The following is a 12,321-nucleotide window of genomic DNA, read 5'->3' on the forward strand; positions in this document are numbered from 1 at the left end:
ATAATAATAATTTTGTTGCTGGTGAGATACTGGCCCATACATATGATGGCATGTTTACAGAAACTGCTCATAAAGCGCAATTTTTTTATATTAACAGTTGTATTAAAAATATATTATATACTCTTTAATATATTTGATTTGTAAAAATAGTAAATAAACATTGTTTTGTTTTAGAATGGTTATTCTGTAAAATATTAATAAATATAGTTTTAATACTTTCTATTTTTAGATGTAAAAGCATATATTAAAGTATGTCACAAAACAAGCAGGAAGGAGTCTCTGCTTTTACTGGTAGAGTAAACAATACATACGACACCACAAAGCATATAGTAAACTTCTTAATAAGCTCGGATGGTTTCTCCAAACTTCTTGGTCAAGCTCTTTATATATTCCTTCCTAACCGGATGTTCTTCCTGGGGCCGGTTATATGGTGTCCAAACCGGTTCTCCCACGAACAGCCTCATTAGCTGCAAAACCAACCACTAATTCATCACAATCTAACAAAATTAAATCTTTTTACATAAGATGTAACAGATGTGTCTGCGTTGTTTTAGTTACAAAGACTGAAGCGGGCTTTATAATACCTTGATGTAGTTGCTGGTGTCAAGTGTGAACCGGTGGTAGATTCCGGCAGGAAGGACAATGAGATCGCCCGGTTTCATCAAGATTCGGATCCAACGGTCATCCTTGTCCCTAACATCAAAGTAGCCACTTCCCTTTAGGCAGTAACGAATCTCTTCGTCCTTGTGAATGTGTTCTGTGAAAAAGTTCTTCAGCTTCTCCTCGTAGTTGCTCACTTTCTCAGGACATAGATCCAGCAAATCCTAATATAAAGATTTGATTACAGATAAAACTTGTGAGAATTAGTATCTGTCTCATTGGTTTCAATGCCAAACCACCAGATACATGAGCCATTTATTGTGAGCATGAGCACGTATGTACCATGTAATCGTAACCCCGTTCTTCTCTAATCTTGCTTAGCTTGGAATCATTCTCGTAGTTTTCAGGGTTCAGCTTCCAGTGCACCACTCCCAGATCTGCCAAACAGAGCATAACTATTGTTCTGATAGCTTTGTGAATCTCTTAGATCTTCTCTTATGTATATTTTTGTTCATTTTCCTAATTTAGGTTTCTTTGGTGTTAGCTATAAAATAGCTCATCTGCTTTATATTGTAAATAAAATATAAAACACAAATAAGTTATCCAAACCAGACCTAAACTACAACATATCATATACAAAGTCATTTTTTCATGAAAAAATTGCAAAGCAATCACGTTCAAGCGAGAAATTTGGAAAAAAACCTGCTAAGTAATCCAATGTGACGAACTCTTTCGGGTTGCGATGATGAGGAAGTCTCTGGTCTTCATTGCTATCATCCATAAACCATGCCTGCATCAATGCTTAGCAGATTTTAACGACGAAGTAGGAGAGTATCGATGTAAACTCTAACAATCAAAATATAGAAAACAAATTTAGTGTAGTGAAGAAGAATTAGCTAACCTCGAGAGCCATTACTGATCTTTGTGGTGTGAAATGCTTCGATTTCAGACACATGACGAAGGTCGATATATAAGAGCTCATTTCCTTTGTCGATGATTGCCACGTGTACGTCCTATGCTGAATCCTTTTTTCCTCTACATTGTTTCTATTTTATATTATTTTTGGTTCTAAAAGTTGTTATTAAGAAATAACAACCGATTTTACACAATGGGTGAACGACCCTTTTTGTCAGAAATACAACACTCGTTTGTCAGCCACAATAAGTAATTTTAGTAGTTTTAGTCAATCATATATTTTTGAAGGTTTATATCTTTCCTTCTCACGTGAACTAGAATGATCTATTATCAAATTTCATTCTAGATATGAATTTCATATTTAACATTTTTTCAAAATAATATCAACAGCAAGAGAATATATAAAATCCTGGAAACCAACTGTTGTTTTTATGTTCAGTTTACGAGTTGAGTTTAGGCCGTTCATTCGTGTACTAAAAACACGATATTTTAATCCGTCATCCATATATATATATATATATATTGTTCATTTTTAACTTTTTCTTTTAAATCTAAATATTATATTTAAGTGTAGTTTTTAATTTGTAAAACTTTTTTTTGTAAAATTCATTTATAAAACTTACATGAAAATCAAAATGTATCTCATAACAAATAACTAAAACAATATATTTTCATCTCATTTTATAAACTCTATTTCAACTAGATAGCTGTTAAGAATCAATTTTTTTATTTAATGAAGAGGTATTGGCCAAATATAATCCAAAAATTAATTTGAAATATTAAAGTTGACCACATATTCAATCAAACGCAAGATTAACTTAAATGGTTAGCAAAATTACCATTTACCTTTTATAGTTTAACAAAAAATCGAAAACTTATTTTATGATCATATTATTTAAATTCTAAATTTAACAGAAATAAGTTTATTACATAGAGACTTTCGAAGAAGTCTATTATGTATGCTTCCGAAGAAGTCCACTAAGTATACTTTTGAAAAAGTCTACTAAATATACTTCCAAAAAAGTTTACTAATTAGTTTTCTCAGGAATTTTATTTTGTAATTTGATATATAATTTTATTTTAAAAATGAAATATATTTGTATAAAATTTGTTATAAATTATCAATATATGAACTAATAGGAGCTATATAATTAAAATTTAAGTTATATAGAAAAATTTGAAGAAAATATATTGGTGTTTTAGCCATGTTTGTACAATACTTATGGTTTGGTACAATAGGTTGAAAGATATATTTTACAGTTAGGGTTAGTTGTTAGATTTAGAATTTTTTTGTTTTATTGACTTAAATTTACATATAAATGTTGAGTAGTTTAGATTTTACACAATTTTTCATTTTTGCTACAATGAGTAATCACTAAAAGAAAACATAAGTTTAACGAGAGCGGTTTTCCTCGTGAGTTCGTCGTAAAAGAGGCTTTACGAGGAATTAGCGAGGAAACACGTTTCGTCATTACTCGTTCGTCGTAACACATATTTCCTCGCCAATTAGTCGTAAATTAGCGAGAAAAATATTTCGTCGTAAAGACGAAGTAATCATTTCGTCGTAAAGACCACGTAAATATTCCACGTAAGGAGGTCGCTAGATTTCCTCGTAAATACCTCGAAACGTGTTCTTCGTAAATTACACGTAAATATCTCGAAAGATTTTTCTCGTAAAGTACACGTAATAACCATGAAAGTATTTCCTCGTAAAGTACTCGTTTATCTATCCTCGTCATATCCTCGTAAACGTTTCCTCGTAAAATACTCGTTTATTTTTTCTCGTCATTTCCCCGTAAAGTTTCCACGTAAATAGGTCATAAATTAGCTACGAATTTACTTTGTTATTTTATTTTACAGAATTTTAAAAAATAATTTTAAAAAATAATTAAAATTATTTAATTAATTAATAAAATTAAATTTTTTAAAAAAAATCAATACCAAAATATTTTATATATAAATAAGTTTTGAATTTATAATTCAACAACAGAAAAAAAAACTAAGAGTCATTCATCGCCCGGTAGAATTCATCACTCCTCCTCTCTACATCCATCTCGGGATGTGTGTCGGATGATGACTCGCCTGGAATGGGATTTTTTCGTCGCAAGTTCCTCAATAAGGACTCCCATTCCGGATTTGTGGCCGCTAAAATATCCAAGAAGCCCTCGAGTCCACCCATACGAGCTGTGAACGCAGATCACGTCGAGTCCATCTCATTACGCAGCTGAGCGGATTCTCTACGCAGCTGCTCGGACTCTCTACGCAGCGCAGTGACTTCATCTTCCCGTGTTTGAGCATAAGACGATGTTGCTCTCGGAACATCGTTGACGGAACCAATCCCCAACGTACATCCATTTTTCTTAGGGACAACCTTAAAAACAAAAAAAATAAATATTGTTAGTAAAAATTTAAAGTTAAATTAAATGAATAATAAAAAAATTAAAATTTTAAAAAATTTACGTCATCGTAAATCTTATCCACTTCATGTGTGGATAAGGTGACGGGTAATCCGTCGGTGGACTGCTGGGTCAGCTGGGTCTGGCGGTCGTCAACCTGAGCAACCAAGTCGTTGAAGATTTGCTCGGACTTGCCATCTAGAAATTAGGCCGCCTTATTCTTGTGGGTCATCTCGTAAAGTTGCATAAGAGACGGGAGTTGTCCCGTCTCTTTGGCCTAAAAACATTTAAGAAAGTTAGAATATACATATATATATATTTAAAATTTAATTAAATAAAATATTTAATTACCATTTCCAAACGGACACCGGCGTGGGGTTTTTGGCCTGTAGAGTGAAGCATCGGCCAGTGACCGTGCTCATCTACCGTGTTACGGGAGGCAGAGCAAGACAGGGCGATTCTGATGGACTCAAGATCCCGCCAATAACGGATGAGGTCATCCCACACATCCGTGGTGAGCTCAGCGGGTTTGCCACGCTCATATCCCTTCACGATCCAGTCATCCTTCCAGTTGGAGACCGTGTCCAACAAGCGAACTTTTGCCTTCGCGTAAAACTGTTTCCTCACCCTCTCAGTGATCCCCATCGACCAATGATATTTTTTGCTGCAATAAAAAATTAAATTAATAATTAGTTTAGAAAATATATATAAATCATGAAAAAATAAAAGTACATATAATTAATTAAAAGTAACTTACAGCGTAAATTTTGAACCACGTCTTTCTGACGTAGATCGGCGTCTTTCTACAGTTCGGATGTGGCATGGAAAAGTAACCTTTGATTGTGTCGGTTACGTTTGATGCAAGACAATTGTCAACCCCAAACCTGAAAAAACAAATTTAAAGTATAAATTATTTATTAACGTTATAAAAGAATTGAAAAAGACTTGAAAAAAAATTAATGTAACAAAGTTTCGTCCGGTCGGTCGGGGTCTATGACTGGTAAACCTTCTCTGTCTGGCTGACGGAGAGGGTCCTCGACAGTGTACTGCGAGTAAGGAGCACTCGGAGGCACCATCAAATCGAGATGAATCTCGGCGGGCATCGGAGGAGCCATCGGAGGAGGCATCGTCGGAGGAGCCATCGGAAGAGGCACATGAGGTGCACTAGAAGAAGGCGACCAAGAGACTCTCTGAGAAGACTGAGTCTCGCGGACAGTCTCCGGACCCAAAGAACCGGGAGCTGAAAAAGAACCGGGAGCTGAAGAAGATGGGTCTAAACGACTACCAGGCTCACCAAACATCTCTCTGTAATGGGGAGTAAGTCTGTTCTTTCGAATCGTTTGGAAAAAAAAACTTAATTTTTAAAATTAACATCAACAGTAATTAACAAATTCTGTAAACCTATCTAAATTTCCTACACTAACCACCTAATCAAAATCCGTAAACCTATCTAAATTCCACACACTAACCACCTAATCTATCCTAAACTAATCAAATTAGAGAGGAATTAGAGAGACTTACCATTGCTATGAAATAGAGAGGAAGTGGAGAGGAATTTGAGACGATATAAAGAGTGAGCGCTCGGGAGTATATATAAGAGATTACATGTCCTCGTAATTTTCTCGTAAAGTTATGAGGAATTACAAAGGCCCGCGTTTTACAATACGAGGAAATAGCGAGGCCCGCGTTTTACTATACGAGGAAATAGCGAGGCCCGCGTTTTCAGATTATGAGGCCTTTACGACGATTTTGCCTTACGTGGAATTAACGAGTCCTCCCTTTACGAGGAATTAGAGTGGCCCGCTTTTCTATAAATACCCACAAGTTTCCCTCTCAAATCACACACAAACTCACAAATCACACACTATCACAAATCACACACTATCTCAAATCACACACTATCACAAATCACACACTATCACAAATCACACACTATCTCCACTACAAGAAAACACAAGCTTAACGAGGAAAATTAACGAGAAATATTTTTCCTCATTAATTTTCCTCGACTTTACGAGTAAATTACGCGGAAAAATAAAATTAGCGTTATTTACTCGTAAAGTAATGACGAAACAGTTTCATCGTAAAGGCGATGTAAAGTGACGTGGCTTATACTAGGAAATCGTATTTCCTCGTACATTCCACGTAAATTTAGCGTGGTCTTTACGAGGAAATAATTTATGTCTACTTAGCGACGAATTTTTGAATCCACCAACTTTGTTGTCACACGTTTTTTTTCGGCCACCTAACTAATTTTCGTCGTAAATTCGTAGGAAAATTACAACTACCAGACTCAAAATTTTTCTATAACTAGGGACGTTTGAACATCATTTTAAACACACCAACAAAAAAAAAACGTGAAAGAAAAAAAAATGGCTGGCTCCGGGAATATTTTCGAGTTGCAGAAGTGGATGTATATGCATAGAGATGCTAACGGGAGAGTGACGAAAGAATACCTTGCGGGGCTGGAGAAATTTATGCATCAAGTAGATTCAACACCGCTCGCCCAAGAAAGTGGTAAGATGTTCTGTCCTTGTCGGAAATGCAACAATTCGAAATTGGCAAACCGTGAAAATGCTTGGAAGCATTTAATAAATAGAGGTTTCACGCCAAATTACTATATTTGGTTTCAACATGGAGAATGTTATAATTATGATCAGAATGAAGCTAGTAGTAGTAATAGCAATTTTCAGGAAGAACCGGTTGATCATCATTTGCATAATGAACATAGTTACCATCAGGAGGAGATGGTAGATTATGATAGGGTTCATGATATGGTAGCTGATGCATTCGTAGCTCATGATGAAGACGAAGAACCTAATATAGATGCAAAAAAGTTTTACGAAATGTTAAACGCGGCAAATCAACCACTTTACAGTGGTTGTAGAGAAGGTCTCTCTAATTTGTCGTTGGCTGCTAGAATGATGAATATTAAAACTGATCACAATCTATCTGAAAGTTGCATGAACGAATGGGCAGACTTGTTTAAAGAGTATTTGCCGGAAGACAATGTGTCTGCTGATTCTTATTATGACATTCAGAAATTGGTTTATAGTCTTGGGTTGCCTTCGGAGATGATAAATGTTTGCATCGACAACTGCATGATCTACTGGGGAGATGATGAGAAGTTAGAAGAATGTTGATTCTGCAAGAAGCCACGATTCAAGCCGCAAGGACGGGGACGTAATAGGGTACCATACCAAAGGATGTGGTACCTACAAATTACAGACAGATTGAAAAGATTGAACCAATCAGAGCAGACTGCTGGAAAGATGAGATGGCATGCCGAGCATACTCAGACTGATGGTGAGATGACTCATCCAGCAGATGCAAGAGCCTGAAAGCATTTTAACAAAGTACATCTAGATTTCGCTAGCAATACCCAAAATGTATATCTCGGATTATGCACAGATGGATTTAGTCCGTTCGGAATGTCAGGGAGACAATATTCATTGTGGCCAGTCTTTCTTACGCCATACAACCTGCCACCGGAGATGTACATGCAACGGGAGTTGCTATTCTTGACCATATTAATACCTGGTCTGAACAATCCAAAAAGGTCCCTGGAAGTTTTCCTACAACCACTGATAAAAGAGTTGAAGGATTTGTGGTCAACAGGGGTGAGGACGTATGACTGTTCAACGAAGACGAATTTTACGATGCGAGCGATGCTTTTGTGGACCATAAGTGACTTTCCTGCTTATGGGATGTTGTCTGGATGGACTACACATGGGAGATTAGCTTGTCCATATTGTAATGGAACGACATATGCGTTTCAACTGAAGAATGGTAGGAAGACAAGTTGGTTTGATTGTCACCGTCGATTTCTTCCTATTGGCCATCCGTACCGAAGAAACAAGAATTTGCTTAGGCACAAAAAGGTTGTGAGAGACACTCCTCCTCCATATCTAACTGGAGAACAAATTGAAGCGCAAATCGACTACTACGGAGCTAAAGAAACAGTTCGTTGGGGTGGTAATTGGCATGTCCCTCGTAATATGCCTGATTCTTACGGTGTTCATCACAACTAGCACAAGAAGAGTATATTTTGGGAGTTTCCATATTGGAAGGATCTCTTCTGCGCCACAACCTCGATGTGATGCATATAGAGAAGAATTTCTTTGAGAACATCATGAATACAATATTGAATGTCCCAGGGAAGACAAAAGACAACATAAAATCGAGGTTGGACTTGCCAGATATTTTCTCAAGAAGTGAGTTACATATAATAAGCAATGGACAAGTTCCAGTTCCGATATTCAGATTGTCTTCGGAAAAAAAGTCGGTGTTGTTCAACTGGGTGGCATCAGAAGTGAAGTTCCCCGATGGGTAAGTTTCAAATCTCTCTAGATGTGTTGAAAAGGGTCAAAAGTTCTCTGGGATGAAGAGTCGTGATTGTCATGTCTTTATGCAACGACTACTGCCCTTTGCATTTGCGGAGCTACTTCCAACAAATGTACATGAAGCACTTGCAGGTAGTGTTTTATAGTGCAATAATTTTATAACGGTTTAGTTTGCAAAATAATATATGACTAACAATGTGTTTAATTGTTTTTGGAATATAAAGGCATTGGAGCATTTTTCAGGGATCTGAGTACACGCACTCTTAAAGAAGAAGTTGTGGAACAGCTTCAGGAGAACATTCTCATCTTATTGTGCAACTTGGAGAAGCTATTTCCTCCCGGATTTTTTGACGTCATGGAGCATCTAGCTGTCCACCTCCCATATGAGGTGTTGCTTCGTGGACCTGTACATTACAGATGGATGTATCAGTATGAGCGAGCCATGAAATATTTGAAGGGAAAAGCAAGGAACCTCGCCAAAGTTGAAGGTTCTATAATTGCTGGAAGTTTGACGGAAGAAGTTTCTCACTTCACATCGTACTGCTTTGCGTCAAAAGTACGTACCCGGAGAAGAGCTCCAAGAAGATATGATGATGGTGGTGTTGCGCCAACATATGCAGTTGCTAGTGTTCCAGATCTCTTTAGCCAGATTGGGCGACTCGGAGGGAAGTCAAAAGAGGTTTGGTGGTCGAGTGAACAAGACGCTCATAGTGCACACACCTATTTTCTACTCAATTGCAAGGATCCATTGATGCGTTATTTTGAAAGGGACACTTCTAAACACATATAATTGCGACAGATTCATTCATATAAAATGTGATTTTACAGCCTATTTGTTTCTTAAGTAGAAGAAACATTTCTTGGTATATCCACAAGTGACGTAGACAAAAGGAAAGATCAACACTTTATTAAGTGGTTGAGGAATCAGGTATTAATTAACTCAAACTCTTTTTTCATACATGATCTGTATTTCAACGTTCTCTTTATTTTTGCAGGTTGATTATGACGACGATGCAGATTATCCTAAGTGGTTACATGAAGTAATTCAATCTCTACTTGTAAAGGTCACCACATCACAGATGTATTTCACATGAGGCTATACTTTTCACACATATGAGTATGGTAGACAGCGGACGACCAGTAACTATGGAATATGTGTGAAAGGGGAAAAAGATTTCTACGGGATCTTGACGGAGATTATTGAAGTCGAATTCCCAGGGATATTGAAGCTGAAATGCGTCCTCTTCAAATGTGAATGGTTCGACCCCGTCGTCAACAGAGGTGTTCGGTTTAACAAATTCGGTGTAGTTGTTGCCAACGGTGGACGAAGGTACAACAAATTCGAGCCTTTCATCTTAGCTTCACAAGCAGACCAAGTTATCTTCCTTCCATACCCTCGGATGAGAGATTCGTGTATAAATTGGTTAGTCGTGATCAAAGTTACACCTCGAGGACGAATCATCAGTGGAGAAGAACCACCATTGCAAGAAGAACAGATAAATGAAGTCGAGGAACCTGGACAAGAAATTGATGACATCCTTCTCATTGATCCGCATAATCACGAGTACGAAAATCTTACCGACGATGCCACAGAGGAAGCTGTTGAAGACGAGTTTAATGAAAATGATGATGTTTCTAGTGATGACGAGAATGTCGATGTATCGGATTGATGTATTTGATTTTGTGTAAGGTAATGTGGGAGTTTGTTTTATAAATAAGATATTGAGATAATAAGTTAAGGAATGGAGTTTGGAATGGAAAGAATAGATTGAGGTGAAAGAATATATTGAGTTTAAAGGGTAGATGGGTTTGGGGTTTGGAATATATGAAGTAGAAGATAAGGAAGATGGGGTTTGGGGTTTCGGATTTTAGGGATTTAAACATAATACTCGTTAATTCCTCATAAATAAACGTGGATATTACGACGAAATATAAAAATAAAGAACGTGGGGCTCGTTAATTCCACGTAAGAAGAAATCGTCATAAAGCACTCGTAAGCCAACGAGGAAATAACGACGAAATATAAAAATAAAGAACGCGGGGCTCGTTAATTTCACGTAAGCGCAAATCGTCGTAAATACCTAGTAACCAAAAAAAAGCTGGCCTTGCTAATTCCTCGTAGAATAAAAACTAGAAAAAAAAAGAAGAGAAGAGAAGAAAGATACTGGAATCACATGTGGCGAGACTTACGTAAGTCTAGCCCACATGTGTTCCAATATCTTTCTTCTCTTCCTTTTTTTTTCAAATATTTCTAATTTGAAAAGCATTTTGCTGAGTTGTGTAATTTGAGATAGGGTGTGATTTTTGAGTTCGTGTGTGATTTGTGAGTTTGTGTGTGGTTTTGAGTTCGTGTGTGATTTTTGAGTTCGTGTGTGATCCTCGCTAAGTACACGTAAATTATTCCTCGTAAAGAATACAACTAGATTGGTTCTGATACCAAATCTTATACAATAAAGTAGACTATACTCTCTCTTCCTTGCGCCACGTCATCATGGAGATGAGGCATTTCGCGACACGTGTCGACATTCTGTGATAATGGTGTTTCTCACGCGTTGATATCCCTACCGTTCACGCGCGATCCGTTCTGTTGCGGTGAAATGCTGGTTAGAATTGGGCATCACTTCCTTTTTTAAAAAAATTGAGTCCGTTTCCTATTTGTGGCCCATTTGAATTAGGGATCTTCATCGTTCTTCTTCTTCCGGCTGATTTTTCGTCGAACCCACACACCGACGAAACACCACCCCCTTCTCGAGCCATAACGTCTTCCGGATTCTTTAATCCGTCATTAAATTGGGCTTCACTATCTCACTCTTGAAGGTCATGCTTATAGTCAAAACAGACCTACTTATGGACATTCCTTCCTTGGCAAGGTATCTCTCCCAGGGACCTCTTTTGTTCCTCATTCTGATGTTGTTATTCTTCACTTCCCCATGGAGAAACGTGGGGTACAAAACTCGGTTCTTTTGTTTTCATTCTATGATTACAAAAATTGAAATCAAATCTGTTTATAATTTTCATATTTATTAGTTTTATATAGTTCAGAACATTTATACTAGATTATTGTTTTGTTTGATTTAGAACCGGTTAACTAAATATAATAATTTTTTTTTTGTTTGATTTTGATCGTTTTTACTCTAAGGTGTCAACCATTTGCATTATCTTTATCTATACGTTTAGAACTTAACGATCTGTATTATTTATATTGACTTCTATGTATTATGTGATATTATCAATGTTTAGAACAACACCGGCTCTATCCGCTAAAAAGCGAAAAAGAATTTATATATATATTAAGCGAAATTTGATTTTATGTTCTATTTAAAGCTGTCTTATTCCTTTTCAGTTTTTTTTTTGCAGATCAGTCCACAATTATCTACTAAATGCAATGTATGGATCAGGGCCAAGTAGCTCTTTAATTATAACTACCAACACTCAAAAGTCGGTCCTACAAGAGCTGAACCGACATGGCATGAGGGCTCAGTCCCGCAGGAATATCTCTTTAGTTATAAATATAGGTTGGCCAAGGGAGGAAATGACTTGAAGAAGGTTTGTTTTGCCTTTTACAATGAGTTAATGATGGTACCAATACTCTGGAGTCGTAACCACCTAAGCTACACTAAAATTACTTGATTTTGGGTATAGTAAACTTATTATGTAGTCTACTAAATTTTGAGATTACAAAAGTTAAATTAATTTTAAATTATTTTTAGTTTTTTTGTAGGGATTAAAAAATTATAAAATCATATATTAATACTATTAAGACAATGAAGAAAGAAATTGTTAAATCATATATTAAAACTACTGAAACAGTAAAGAATAAACAACAACAAAAATATCACTGTAGACTTTCAAAAAGTCCACTACACCGGTAACAATTTAACCTATCCGACTTAACCATCCTCTTTGGATCGTGTTAATCGAGTGAATGGCTACAAAATCTGAATCACTATTCTTATGGCTGCAAAACCGTTTTTTAGCCGCACTCAATATTCTAAGAAACGGTGCACTCACTGTGGCGAGAAAGAAACTATAGACGCTATATCACTAATTGCTCCTACACTGTTGGC

At 36.5% G+C, this 12,321-nt stretch overlaps 1 protein-coding gene across 1 annotated transcript; it reads right to left on the reverse strand.

Moving 5' to 3' along the window:
* Positions 1-204: 204 nt before the first annotated feature.
* LOC106455045 (acireductone dioxygenase 4) lies at positions 205-1,700 on the reverse strand. The gene is made up of 5 exons (XM_013897101.3): positions 1,502-1,700; positions 1,303-1,390; positions 943-1,037; positions 585-824; positions 205-467 (listed from the first exon to the last, which is right to left on the reverse strand). The coding sequence occupies exons 1-5, from the start codon at positions 1,580-1,582 to the stop codon at positions 339-341; spliced, it is 633 nt and encodes a 210-aa protein (XP_013752555.1). The 5' UTR covers positions 1,583-1,700; the 3' UTR covers positions 205-338.
* Positions 1,701-12,321: the final 10,621 nt, after the last annotated feature.

The sequence above is a fragment of the Brassica napus genome, chromosome C2 (genome assembly GCF_020379485.1).
Source record: "Brassica napus cultivar Da-Ae chromosome C2, Da-Ae, whole genome shotgun sequence".
Taxonomy (NCBI): domain Eukaryota; kingdom Viridiplantae; phylum Streptophyta; class Magnoliopsida; order Brassicales; family Brassicaceae; genus Brassica; species Brassica napus.

Excerpts from the sequence above, each read along its gene's own strand:
- LOC106455045 (XM_013897101.3), bottom strand. The coding sequence starts at position 1,582 with ATGAGCTCTTATATATCGACCTTCGTCATGTGTCTGAAATCGAAGCAT. Across the intron at positions 1,038-1,302 it reads CACATTGGATTACTTAGCAG|ATCTGGGAGTGGTGCACTGG; the intron begins GTTTTTTTCCAA and ends TCTGTTTGGCAG. Across the intron at positions 825-942 it reads AACGGGGTTACGATTACATG|GATTTGCTGGATCTATGTCC; the intron begins GTACATACGTGC and ends TCTTTATATTAG.